Consider the following 14055-nt stretch of genomic DNA (forward strand, 5'->3'; position numbering starts at 1 on the left):
CTGCCTTTGCAAAACGGATCCGCACTAGGACGCAGGGGTCTGTTCATTTCCCCTCCCATTCGTGGCAAAAAGTGCCTCGTCACCGCTTCTCCCGCCCCCGTTGGGCTGGGAAAACCGTGGGGTTAGCTGGAGGATTTGAGGATGTGGGGCGGGAAGCCTTTTCTCGAAGCAACTCTTTCGGATGCAGACCTGAAGGAGAGCTGAGGTCAGTGGTCGAGGAGGTGAAGGGAGTGCCGGCCTCGAAGGCCCTGGAGGGAAAGTCAGCGAGGCTCCCGTGCACACCCAGTCAGGGACTGGTTAATGGGCGTGGCTGAGTGGCGGCCGCACCGGAGAAGGCGGGGTCACACTGGCGTGTGGGCGTGGCTTGGTGACCAGGGGGTGGGGCCAGGGCCGGCCTGGGCGCAGGGCCGGGGCGGGGTCTTTCTGTGTATCCAGCCGGCGGCGGGCCAGTGGGCGGGGCCGGGGCGGGGAGGCGAGGCGGGAGGGGCGCTCCCTCCGCCCCCGGATCGGAAACCACTGGGAGCAGAGCGAGCTGGAGAGTGTGCATCCCGCACCATCCGCGGGTCTGCAGCCCCGGCCAGCGTCCGTCAGAACTGCCGCCGCCGCCGTCACAGCAGCAGCAGCACCACTCGGGGATCCGGGCCCCGCCGGGGCCGCGGGAGGCGGGGGCGCCCGGGCCCTGGATGTCCCGCAGCGCGGCAGCCAGCGTGAGAAGGGCGGGAGAGTGGGGCTCGGGTGGGGGGCGGCGCCGCTGCTGATGTGGCGGAGGGTGGGAGGCACGCCGATGGAGAGGGTGCCAAGGCTGGAGAGTGCGGTCCTGGGTGGGGGTCCACGAACAGGCCCCCACCAAGTCAAAGCTTGGGAGACAGGGGTCTCGCCAAGGCCCTCCTTTACCAAGGCCCTAGAGATAGGGACCCCCGACACCGAACTCCACCTCAGAAAAACCAAGGACAGGGCGACAGATTTTCGGTACAACTCCCTCCGCAAGGCTTGGGGATGGGTCCGGGACACAACCCCCAGATGAAGCCAAGGCCTCCTGGAGGCGATTCCAGCCCAGACGCCATCCCGACTCCTCCCTGCCGGAGGGGAGCTCTGAGCACAACAACCCTCTGGGCAAGGTCTTGGTGGGTCCCTGGGCACAGGTTCCCCACCAACCCAAGACCTGGGGGTTTCCGGGCAGATCTGCCCCTCAGAGGCGTCCTGGACACAGCATCCTTCCCCCTCCCCCCAATCCCTGGGCAGCGTCCCAGGAACAGCCCCTTCTCAAAACAAGGTCCCAGTGCCTGGGACCCCACCCCCACCCCAGCCTGAATAAAATCAGGGAAATTTCAGGCACATCCCCTTTCCCCTCTCTGCTTGGTCAAGGGTCCCAGGGCTCAGGTCCGCTGAGCCACCCCCTTTGTCCCTGAGGCTGCCCAGCTGCCTGGGAGTGGCCCCACCCTCGGATAATGCGCCGGTCCCCCGCGCTCCAGGATTCATGCTGGAAGGGGTGGGGGCGGCTTCCCAGAGACCGACTGTAGTCTGTCTGCAGCGTCGGAGGTGATGGCGGCTTTGTGTGTGGTACCTGGCGGGGAGGGGGAAGCAAGCGATGGGGGGTGCCTGAGTGTGACCCCCTGTTTACGTGACTGGCTCTGTGTGTGTCTGTGCTGGTGACTATGGGGAATCTTGTGTCTGTGTTTTGTGCTTGTGGTTGTGTCTGTGAGTGACCCCAGCATTTGTGTGACTATGTGTATACGACAGCTGCTCTAAAAGAACCCTGTACTTTTTAGTCTGTTTGGGTGTGTGCATGGTTGTGATTGTGGGGTTGTGTCTGTGGTTCCATCTTTAGTGACCCCGTGTTTGTGTGCCTTGGTAACTGTGACTGGGTATGTGGAAGTGCATAGGTTGAGTCTGGGGTTGGACTTGTGTGTGGTTGACTGAAGATGTGGGTGGAGTTGTGATTATGTGTAAATGGAGTTGTGTCTATGGCTGTCCATGTGCGACTCTCCCAATGACTGTGTACATTTGTGGTTGTGTCTGATTTATATTTGTGTCACACATAGGTCTGTGGCACACCTCCCTGCCACTGAGTATGTGACTGCCGTTGTATACGAAGTCAGTCACGTTGTGCCTATGTGACTGGGTGTGTATGTTTGTGCGACTGGTCTGTGTATATGACCAGAGTTATATAAGTGACTGTATGTAGCTGTGTGTTGATACTGAGTGATTGTGTGTAGTTGCAGTTGTGAATGTGTGATTTGGATTATGTACTTGACTTGGGGTCTGAAGCTCTGGCTGACCATTAATAGTGGGTTATTTCACTATATCTAACTCAAGATATAGGTGTGTCTGTGTCTGATGGCACCAGGCTACTGTGTGTGTTGGAGGGAGTGTAGGTGACTGGGGCTTCTATATTTGTGTGACCTGCATGTCTGTGACCCTGGGTGACTATAAGTACTTGTGTCTGTGTCATGGGCTGTGAGCGTGTGTCTAGCTGTGTGACTATTTGGTGTGTGTGTGTCTGTGTGTATGCTGGACTGCTGGTGTTTGAGTGCGATTTGGTGACAGCATGACTGTCAGGAGCTGTGTCTTCTGCATAAATGCAGCTGTAAATGCTATGTCTGGGTCACTGCATTTCTGAGCATGCACCTGACTGTGTGCGTGTAGTGTGTAAAGTGGAAATTGTCTCTCTGCGTGAGATATGTGTCTGACTACATGGGGCTGTGATTGTATGTGGTCACATGTCTGTGTGACTTGTGTGTTTGCATGAAGAGAGACTGTGTTTCTCTGTGATGCTATGATGTGGTGTAGCTGGGTAGGGATTATCGGGTGACAGAATTATGACTGTGATATATGGCCAGGTAATATGGACACTGATGTTGTGTGACTTTGCATACACGACCAGTGTATGGCTGTGACTCTGGACCACCAGTTGTCTGGCTGTGTCTGAATGTGGCCATCCTTGGGGACAGTTGTTTCTTGGTGGTTGTATGCATGTCTTGAGTGTGCCAGCCTGTTTCCTTATAATGCATGGGCCATGGCCATCCAGGTCTCTGTCTGATTGGTGATGGAGGATTGTCCATATAAGTTAGTTGATACTGTGACTAAATGTGAGCCCCTATGACTGGGTATGTGTCATTGTGTGACAGTGTGTGACCAAAAAGGTGTATTGGTGTGATTGATACAAGGGTTGAATGTCCATGTGCAGCTGTGTGCCTGTAGATGATTCAACACATTTGGCTGTGACTGGGTGTGGCTGTGTGTATGTCTGCATGCATCCATGACCAGATGTCAACACACAGCATTGGAGCTAGGTGTGATAAGTGTTTATGTCTGTGATTTCATCTGTGTGACTGGGTGTGATTCTATGTGAGTGGGTCTGTGATGTGAGTATTTGGGTGGCTGCCTGAGGAAACATAACTGTCATTGGGTGTGGCTGTACATATGCCACTCTAGTGGGTATGCCTGAGCTCAGCTCTTTGTATGTGGATGAAAAAAATAGAAGTGACCAAATATCAGTAGCTGGCATGACCAGGAGTTTGTGGCAGTGCCTAGGCAGGCTGGGACTCTCTATATGCATGTAGACATATGTCTGTAGTGGAGACTGTGTATATCTGTGAACATGGCTATGTGACAAGATGTTTGTAGTGGCTGTGACTGTTTAGGTAAGTCTGTGTGACCTGGTGTGTATAGTTGGGGTTGTGTCTGTGTATAACTAAATGTGCAGAGTTGTGACCCGGTGCTAGGGACAACTGTAGACATGAGTTGCATCATACATGTGATTGTGTATCCCTGAACACATGTCTAGAAGACAACTCCCCTCCTCACACCATCCCTGTGGGTACTAAGAGCCTCCTGAGCCCAGAATATTCCCTAAGAAATGCCCCCAAAACACAACCAGGTGGCTCATTTCCCTTGTAACAGTTGCTATGACAACCAGGCTATCATCAGGGAGCCTGAGATGGAGGGGGGTTGGCTGATGCCCAACAAGGGGGTAAGGTAGGGGAGTGTGCCCATCCCAAGCCAGCCTCTCACCTTTTCCTCTGTCCCTTGGGCAGGGCAGACCCAGAAGGCCTGAGCAGCGTCTGCCCCCAGCCCCCTGTGGGGCCCCGGGGCCCCCTGAAACCTCCAGGACGGAGTCAGGTGAGTGACCAGCTAGAACAGGACCAGGACTGAGTGTGTGGGTGGGTCTGCCTAGCACGCCTAGCAGAACTGTCCCTGCAATCACACAGGCCTAATCACACTCATGAGTAGATACCCTCAGACCTCTTCGCTGCACACTCAGTGACCATCCAAGCCCGACTCGTGCACAGATACACATACCTGGACCATGTCATACACACACTGAGACATTCAGACACACACCGACCCCAACACACACGCAAGTGCAGGGTCACAGACATTCAGACACATTCCCAGACTATACCTAGACTCCCTCAGACAGGTGACTACAGACACTAAGCAGATACCGACTCTTAGATACACACTTTTGCAGACAACATATACAGACGCACATTTTCATAGACGACAGCCAAACTTTCTCAAGCAGACATTGCCTCACAGACAGTACCTGTGGACCCATTCTGTCATAAAGGTTACACTTCTACATACAGAAGTCTCACCATAATACCCAGCACTCATGGACAACAGCCATGTTCTCACATAGTCACATCCTCATAAATACAGTCACAAACAACTCTCAAAGGCAACAACCTCCTGGGTGCATACTGGCACATCCTCAGAACAACATTCATGGCTCCAACTCTACAACAACAACCACATGCTCTGACACAGACATACCTTCCCTAACAACAGCTGCAGTCTTGGTCATAGGCATGGTCTCTTGAGTAACTGTCATACATATACTGTTAGAGGCAGCAGTCATCAATGACAGTAGCCACACCCTCATGCAGACACAGTTCAAAGACAACAGCTTCTTGCTCAGAGACACACACTCACAGGCAACATTCCCTAATGCACTCACAACCACTCTCACACATAGATACCCTTCATCAACAATCTTTGAGGACCTGCACTGACAGACAACAACCACACTCTTGGACATAGATCCCCTCATGGCCAGCCTGCACAGACACATACTCTAGGAAACAACCATTCTCAGACCCACGTCCTTTTGTCCAGCCTTCAGAAATACACACATCCACAATAGTTGCATGCTCAGCTCTGGACACCCTCACAGACACCATTCAGGAACTCCACCTGCACACTTGCTTGCACATGCACATAGTCTCCATCTGCTGGTGCTCTGTCCTGTGTGTGTGCCTTCGCCCTCTTCCTGGGACTGCCACTATGGCTTGTCAGTCAGTGAAGACTGTCTTAGTAGCTGGCTCCCTCCACCCTCATCCCTACCTCTGACAGTCACAGGTGCACACTGCCCCAGGTCTCCTGCCTTAGACTAGACACAGTTGTTAGAGGGGTGGTATCTCTGGGGCACAGAGACAAGCCCTTGTTCTCCATACCCTCTGCCTTGGCTCTGGACCTCAATCCCTGGACCTTCTAAGACCCCCACACATTGGACCCATGCTCCACACATTGGACCCATGCAACTCCCAACTCCTGTTCCCTCTGACCACCTCACCCCCTGCCCTCATTCCTGTAAAGCCGTTGACCTCATGACCCTGGCTCTGCGCCCTGTAATCCCAGAGCTTGCCAATGCCTTGACTTCCCATTACTTTGGATCCTCATGATTCTAGATCTAGACTGTCACATCCCCAATCTCCAGACCCCTAGAAGCGGTGACCCCTATCCCAGACCTCCCTACCTCTTAGCTCCAGGTCTTCTGACTCTAGCACTCCCCTGCCTTACATCACCCCCTTTCCCTGTCACTGCTGCTGGTCCTAGTTCCCCGGTCATGTCCTCTAACCCAAGAACGCCCTAAACCTACTCCCTTGTTATCTCACCCCTAGCTCCCTGAGCTCTGTGTCCATCCTCCTTGAGCCCCATGCTTCTGACCCTGGCCCTTGACCACTCCCTGCCCTGTGTCAGCAGACGGGGCTGGCACAATGAACAAGTTAAGGCAGAGCCTGCGGCGGCGGAAGCCAGCCTACATGCCTGAGGCATCACGCCCGCACCAGTGGCAGGCAGACGAGGACGCGGTGCGCAAGGGCACGTGCAGCTTCCCAGTCAGGGTGAGTGAGCAGGGCGCAGGGGGGTGGGGCGCATGCGTGCCCCAGTTGGGTGAGGCGGTTCTGTCCTGTGTGGTGGAAACAGCTCATCCACAAAGAACTGTGAGCCTGCCGAAGCGTGACCCCACTGCCTGAGTGCTTCAGAGTCGGGATTAAAAACCTAGCCCTGGCTGGTGGTGTGCAGTTGTAGGTGCACCAAAAGGTCCCTGGTTGGATCCCCTTGGCTTGTCTGCTAGATCCCCAGTAGGGGGCATGTAGGAGGCAGCAGGTTGATGTTTCTCACATCAATGTTTTTCTGTCTCTCTTTCTCCCTCTCTCTCTAAAATCAATAAAAACATATTTTAAAAACTGCACGCATTCTCTTGTACCAGGGAAATGTTACCTGGGGGACGACATGCCTGGGTCACCCCATTTTGTGGGAGCTCATAATTTCCAGAGGGCACTGGAGAGTCACAAAAATTTTGTAGCATTTGCAAATCCTTCTATGACCCTTTACAACCCACACTACACATTCATAAGGGAGACAGCAAGTTCAGGTTTAAATACCAACTTGGTCCATTCCCCTAGATGCAGGCCATTGGGAGGAGTGGGGAATGCTGGTGGGAGTGAGGAAGGGAAGACAGCCAATCAATGGTGTGTCACTAAATTGCAGCTGTGGGCAACTGTGCTTCATGCCACTGGGGACTCTGGGAAATAGAGCCATCTACCCACAAGGGGAGGGAGCTAGAGCATGTGTACCCCAAATCCCATCAGTTATTGCTGGGGCCAGTCCTCAGGCTCAGATGCAGATGCTGGCACTCAGGACAGGAATGACGTTGTTAAGGCCCAGGGATAGAGGCAGGATGGGAATCACTGCCACACACTCTCGTTTGTATATTTGGGATGGGAATGCGGTACCCATCTTGTAGGGCTGAGGTGCAGAGTAAATGAGTTAATACATATGTTGTGCTTAGGACATTGTGTAGTGCGTCGCAGCTGCTCAGGGAACACTAGGAATTATTGATGACTCTGCTTATTTCATGTCCTCCTGTTTCCTCCCTCCAAGTACCTGGGTCACGTGGAGGTGGAGGAGTCCAGGGGGATGCACGTGTGTGAGGATGCTGTGAAGAGGCTGAAGGCGGTGAGTAAGGGGCTGGCGCAGAGAGGGGCAAGGTCAGACTGGAAGAGGCAGCCCTCATCCGGCCCTCTATTCTCACCTCCCCCCCAGATGGGCCGGAAGTCCGTGAAGTCGGTCCTGTGGGTGTCAGCCGATGGGCTCCGAGTGGTGGATGACAAGACCAAGGTAGGAGGTCTTTAGGGTTAGGAGAGGGCACCAGAGTGCCCCTCTCCTCATCCTGCTCAAATGGGGCTGAGGATGCTTTCCCACCCACCTCTAGGATTTCCCTCCCTCAGGGACCTTCTAGCCAGCTAGACCAGCCGTGGGCAAACTACGGCCTGCGAGCCAGATCTGGCCCGTTTGAAATGAATAAAACCAAAAAAAAAAAAAAGACCGTACCCTTTTATGTAATGATGTTTACTTTGAATTTATATTAGTTCACACAAACACTCCATCCATGCTTTTGTTCCGGCCCTCCGGTCCAGTTTAAGAACCCATTGTGGCCCTCGAGTCAAAAAGTTTGCCCACCCCTGTTCTAGACAATACCATGTGCTCCTGCAACATCATGGCACACCCCAGTCATAATTCAAGATTGAGTCCTGTGGTTATTTGTGAACTGGCATAGATAGTGGGTAAGAGCACAGACTGTGGAGCAGCTGCCTCAGCTCCGATCCCAGCTCACCCTCTTACCAGCTGGGTGACCCTGGGTATGAGATGTTACCCTTCTGTGCCTCAACTGTGTCATCTTTAAAATGGGGATAATAAAGACCCTGCCATTACCTGAGAAAGTGTATCACATAGTTTAAAACTGTGCCTTTGTCAAATGAAAAATAATTCCGACTAGTTGTTTAGTCACCAAAAAGGACTTATTGGGGTAAAGGAAAGGGTTGCAAACCAGTGCATGCAGACAAAAGAAGCCACATGCACACTCTGGCCTGCGTGCCAAGATTGAGGGGTACTTATAGAAGGGAAAAGGAAGTTAAGGGAAGAAGTTAGAACATAGAGCTTTATTATAAACACTAGAGGCCTGGTGCACGAAATGTGTGCACAGGTGGGGTCTCTGGGCCTGGCCTGTGATCAGGGCCAGGCCAATCAAGGCCCAAAGGCCCCAGCAGGGTTGGGAGAGGAGGCAGCGGTTGCCAGGCCAGGCATGGAAGGAACAGACACCTGACACTGGTGCTGCCACCACACGGTTCCCTGCCTCTCCCCCTCCTCTTTCCCTCGCTGCTGCACCACCACCTCAGTGGGCAGCTGGCTGATTGGGGCCTGCTGGCCGGGGGAGGAACAGGGTGTGGGAGGTTGGCCGCTGGCCCTCAGGAGGCAGCCAGCCCTCGGCCCCCCTGGGAAAGGGGCCACGTCTGCTGCCACCCACCCCCAGTTCCCCGTCCCAGCCAGGGGCCCGATCACCCGATAGCCTGATCGGGGCCTGCCGGCCAGGGGGAGGAACAGTGGGAGGTTGGCCGGCTGGAGGAGGTTGGCTGTGGGAGCGCATTAACCACCAGCGGGCATCTCCTGCATTGAGCGTCTGCCCCCTGGTGGTCAGTGCATGTTCTGGTCGCTTAGGCTTTTATATATATAGATAGGGTTCTCCCTTGTAGGGTTCTTGTGATTACATAGAGTGTGAGAACTTCCATAAACCCTAGCTCCTCCGGTAGGCCCTCCCAACTTAGTATATTTGCTTAAAGCTGCTATTGGTCTTTATCACCTGGTACAGCATAAGTGTTCAGATCAATGACTGTTAGCTGTTATGTCTTTGTTGTCAGTCTACCCAGCCAGAGAGGAGTGCCATGGGCCAGGATCTGGGTGTCTGTTTGCTCACTTTTGAATTCCCTGCCTCCAGCCCAGAGACCACCAGAGGAGGCAGCCAGCACACAATGAGAGTTAGTTTAATGACAGAAGAGTAAGGACACCTTGGCACAGGCAGTCCCTCAGCCTGAACTGTGCCCTGCCTTTTGCTTCTAGGAAGCGTTGCCTGACTCCACCCCCCAGATATATCCAAGTTGGGTCAGGCACCTCCCCTTGGCTCCCGCAAGCCCCTGTGCCTCCCCGATCCCATCTGTGATCTCTCTGCCGGTGCCTCCCTCATTACAGCCTGGGTTCTCTCCTGGTGATGGGTCTGGTTCTGTGATAAACTGGGGGCCCCATGCCGTTAGGGTCCACAGCAGAATGCACAGTGACTGCTCGGTGCCTACCCCAATCAGAATGGGAGATAGAGAGACACTAAGGGAATGTTGAATGAATACATGAGAGACAGTTCACATTCCTCTCGGCCTCCCCAACCACTCCCAGGACCTGCTGGTGGACCAGACCATTGAAAAGGTCTCCTTTTGTGCTCCTGACCGCAACCTGGACAAGGCTTTCTCTTACATCTGCCGTGACGGGACCACCCGCCGCTGGATCTGCCACTGTTTCCTGGCACTCAAGGACTCCGTGAGTATCGCCAGAGCCCAAAGCCTGCTGACTCCTCTCCCATTCCCGGCATCCCAGCCCCTTCCCGGGCCTGGCATTCACCTCTCCTCTCCAGGTCAGGTGTCCTCATCCAGAAAAGGGGCTGAGCCCCGAGCTCCTGACTTACAGGACATTGTAGACTTGAGTAGGTTAACACCAGGATTTAGAATAATGACTGGCACATGGGAAACACTCAGGAAAACACTGGCTACCATCCCCCTTATTATCAGTAGTTCTTCATGTTTCTCTGACTTTTGTAAGTGAGGACCATATACATACATGTGCACTCCTTGTCCAGCTCCATGGATTTTTGTTTATGGATATGCCCCACCCAGGTCAAGTTTGGCTCCTACCCCGAGCAGGCTCCCTCAGGCCCTTCTCAAACAATTTCCCTTCCCCACTCTTCCTTCAGCCTTGATTCATTTTCCCTATATTTCTTTATATTTGGGGGGGTCAAGGTCCCCTCTGAGAATCAGATGAAAGCATCAAATGGGCTGTTTTCTCAGTAGTATTTTCCCAGTGAGGATTCTGAGGCTTGTAGCAGAAACCCCCCGACACCAGGGATTTCAGTGAAATGGAAGTTTCCTTCTGTTTCATGGGAAAGACCCAGAGGCAGGCCACGCAGCACTGGTGTGGCTCCCTCCACTCAGCAGGGCCACCGCTCCTTCTGTCCTGTTGCTGAAGGAGAGCTCCACTTCCTGATCCAGGATGGATGCGCACGCGCCAGCCTTCACATCTTCCTCCCACCGCAGCACGGAGAGGCGGTGAAGAGGGCATGTCCTCTCCTTTTTGGGAGCTGCGTATCATTTCTAATTGCATCCCACTGGTCAGAACCTAGTCACATGGACATCCCTACCTGCAAAAGACAGTGGGAAATAGAGCCTTTATTCTGCCCTGTCACCTGGACCCTGAATTCAGTCCCCCACCCACATTCTCAGCCTCCTACATTAGCCAGTTCTCTGGTTGCTGGCAATAGAAACCAATCTGGCTAACGTAAGCCTAAAATAAAATTCTTGGAAGGCTATGGGAATCTCAGAGCAGTAAGTAACAGAAGGGCAGAGAGCGGGACATCCTGGGGATGTGGCAACAGGGGACAGTTCCTTCAGGGAACCATTGTGAGATGAACCCAACTCCCAAAGCTTTGGGTTCAAATTCTGATGAGAGGGCATGGGATTGGCCTGGCTTGGGTCACCGTCTTCCCCTTGGCCAGGGGAAGGGAGGGCACCCAGATTGCTTTATCCAGTGTTGTAAAGGAGTTCCCCAAAGGGGATTCTGGGGTAAACTGGACAAGTAAAATAACGCCTGTACCTTGCAGACCTTAGTCTCCACTCAATGATTCCTTTATATTTCCGAAATTCCCACTGCAGAGAGCTCTGAGCCCCTAAAACGAGGCAATACCCCAGATTTCCTCACACACACAATTTTAGACCTGAAACCAGGAGTAAAGAAAACAAATTTAAGGGTGTCAGTATTGATTAGTCAGTACTAATTGGGGCAAGTACTGCCAGGGACTAGCATGGAGATATTTGAAATATAGGGCCCATAGCAACAGCTATTTCTGGAGAAATAGCAGAGTAGTTGTATCAGTTATCTGTTGTGCGTAACCAATTTCTCCAAAATTTAGCGACTTAAAATATCAATCACTTATAATGCCTCACGGTTCCGTAGGTCAGGAATTTGGGAAAGGCTCAGCTGAGTAGGTCTGCCTCCAGGATCTCACACAGTTGCAATCAGGTGGTGTGTGGAGCTGTAGCACCAGACCGGCCAGACGTCGCTTTCTTAATGTAGTCACAGGGTCTCCGGCATGGAGGCTTCAGAAAGCTGGGTTTCTTACACAGTGGCACAGGGCTCCAAAACAAGGGGTGGGGGGCGGGGGGGGAAGAGGGAGAGAAATTGCTTCAGCACATGTACTAGCCAGGAGGAAGCTGTGTTGCCTTTCTGGACTTGTTCATGTTATTCTATGTGTCCAGACAGTCATAGAGGTCTTGCCAGACTCAGGGAAGAGGACATAGGGTCTGGAAGGGCATGTGGGGCCAGACATTTGTCACAACTGTGTTTTTGAAAATACACTGCCATCTGGTTAGTGTGGATTTGGTGTCAAACCACCTGGCTTTGGGACCTTAGGCACAAGTGACCTCTCTCCAGGACTCAGTTTTTTCCTTATAAAATGGGGGGTCATAGCAGCACCTCCTCACAGGCTTGTCGGGGAAGCATTCTCATTATGGCCACGCACAGGAAGTTCTCAACGGAATCTTGTAGTAAGTGGCTAGCAAATAGGAACAGTTGCTGTCATCTGAAAACGAGTCAGGAATGGACACATATGTAATACCCTTTGTAATACTTTAAGCAATAAAACAACAACAACAAAAAAAAACGAGTCAGGGATGAAAATCAAAGCAAGAAAAGGGCAGGGCCATCTCCTCCGGGTAGAGTGTGACCTTGGGCGAATTCCTTCCTGCTTCTGAGCTTTGGGTTATAAACATTAAGCAGTGGAATTCCCAGGATTCCCCAAGTTTAATTCTTTTCAGGTGAAATTTACATTCAATTAATAATTTTCAATTCAGTGGCACTTAGTACATTCCCAATGCCGTTTAACCATCATTTCTATCTAGTTCCAAATATTTTTACCATTCCTCAGAGACCTCATACCCAGGAAGCAGTTCCTCCCTGTAACACCCCTCCCACTCCCCTCCCTGCCCCGTCACACACAGTAAGCCTCTGGCAACCTCTAATCTGTTTTCTGTCTCTGAATTTACTTATTCTAGACATTTCATACAAATTGTATCACACAGTACATGGTCTTTTGTATCTGGCTTCTTTCACTTAGCATTGTTTACAGGGTTCATCCTTCTTTTTTTGGTTGAATAATATTCCATTGTATGGATTAGCCACATTTTGTTTATCTATTCGTCCATTGATGGAAATTTGGGTTGTGTCCATCTTTGGGCTCTTGTAAATAGTGCTGCTATGGACATTTATGTGCAAGTATTTGTTTGAGAACCTCTTTATAATTTTGGGGGGTATATACCTAGGAATGGAATTCCTGGGTCATAGAGTAAACTTATGTCTGACTATTTGAGGAATTACCAAATTGTTTTCCACAGTGACTGCACTATTTTACATTCCTGCTAACAATGTACAAGATTTCTAATTTCTCCACATCCCCATCAACACTTATTTTTAATTTTTTGTTTAATAGTCATCCTAGTAGGTATAAAGTAGTTATCTCATTGAGATTTTGATTTGTATTTCCCTAATGACTAATGATGTTGAATATCTTTTCATGTGTTTATTGGACATTTGTTTACCTTCTTTGGAGAAATGTCTTTTCAAATTCTTTACCCATTTTTTAATTGTATTTTTATTTATTTTTTTATTTTGTTAATCCTCACTGAGGATATCTTTCCATTGACTTTTAGAGAGAGAGTGGAAAGGAGGGGGGAAGACAGAAAGAAACATTGATGTGAGAGAGACACATCGATTGGTTGCCTCCCACATGCACCCTGATCATGGTGGGGATCAAGCTGCAACCGGTATGAGACCTTTAGTCTGCAGGCTGACGCTCTATCCACTGAGCCAAACCAGCTAAGGCTGTCTTTTTATTTTTGAATTGTAAAAGTTATTCATATATTCTTTATACTAGACTGTTATCAATTTACAAAAATTTCCCCCCATCTGTGGGTTGTCTTTTCACTCTCTTGATAGTGTCCTTTATAAACATTTTTTATTTTGATGAAGTTCAATTTATCTGTTTTTTTTCTTTTGTTGTTTTGTGCACCCATTGTCATGTCTAAGGACCCATGTTTTATTTCTAAAACTTCATGCTTTATTCTAAGGGTTTTATAGTTTTAACTCTTATATTTAGGTCTTTGATCCATTGTGACTTAATTTTTGTAAATGGTTTGAGGTAGGGGTTCATCTTCATTTTTTTCCATGTGTTTATCTGTAGTCCCAGCACCATTTGTTAAAGAGACTATCCTTTTCTCATTGAATAGTCTTGGCACCCATATTGCCAAGATAATCAATTGACTGTAGATATGTGGGTATATATCTGGGTGCTCAATTCTATTTAATTGGTCTGTATTTCTATCCGCTGCTACATGCACACCCCCTGCTGGGATAGAGCCCACAACCCCAGCATATGTCCTGACTGGGACTCAAACCATGACCTCCTGGTTCATTGGTCAATGCTCAACCAATGAGCCACAACAGCCAGGCAGTATGACACTGTTTTGATTACTGTAACTTTGGAGTAAGTTTTGAAGTTGAAAAGTATAATATTTTGTTCTTTCTCTAAATTGTTTTGCCTATTCTGGGTCCCTTGCAATTCCATATAAATTTTCCGATTAGCTTTTCCATTTCTGTAAAAATTCCATTGGGATTTTG

General features: G+C 50.6%; 1 protein-coding gene across 6 annotated transcripts in view; it reads left to right on the forward strand.

Annotated features, from left to right (window-relative positions):
- Positions 1 to 494: 494 nt before the first annotated feature.
- Positions 495 to 14055, forward strand: part of NUMBL (NUMB like endocytic adaptor protein) — a 35676-nt gene continuing 22115 nt past the window's right edge. Inside the window, exons 1-6 of one of the 6 annotated variants that reach the window (XM_059666504.1) lie at positions 495 to 707; positions 4038 to 4122; positions 5989 to 6128; positions 7171 to 7245; positions 7333 to 7407; positions 9511 to 9651. In XM_059666504.1, coding sequence (XP_059522487.1) covers positions 684 to 707; positions 4038 to 4122; positions 5989 to 6128; positions 7171 to 7245; positions 7333 to 7407; positions 9511 to 9651 — 540 coding nt within the window. In that variant the 5' untranslated portion in view covers positions 495 to 683. Of the gene's footprint in view, positions 708 to 4037; positions 4123 to 5906; positions 6129 to 7170; positions 7246 to 7332; positions 7408 to 9510; positions 9652 to 14055 lie in introns of those variants that run through there. The other 5 variants (XM_059666508.1, XM_059666506.1, XM_059666507.1 and 2 more) reach the window with 5 other exon arrangements.

The sequence above is a fragment of the Myotis daubentonii genome, chromosome 15 (assembly GCF_963259705.1).
Source record: "Myotis daubentonii chromosome 15, mMyoDau2.1, whole genome shotgun sequence".
In the NCBI taxonomy this organism is placed as follows: domain Eukaryota; kingdom Metazoa; phylum Chordata; class Mammalia; order Chiroptera; family Vespertilionidae; genus Myotis; species Myotis daubentonii.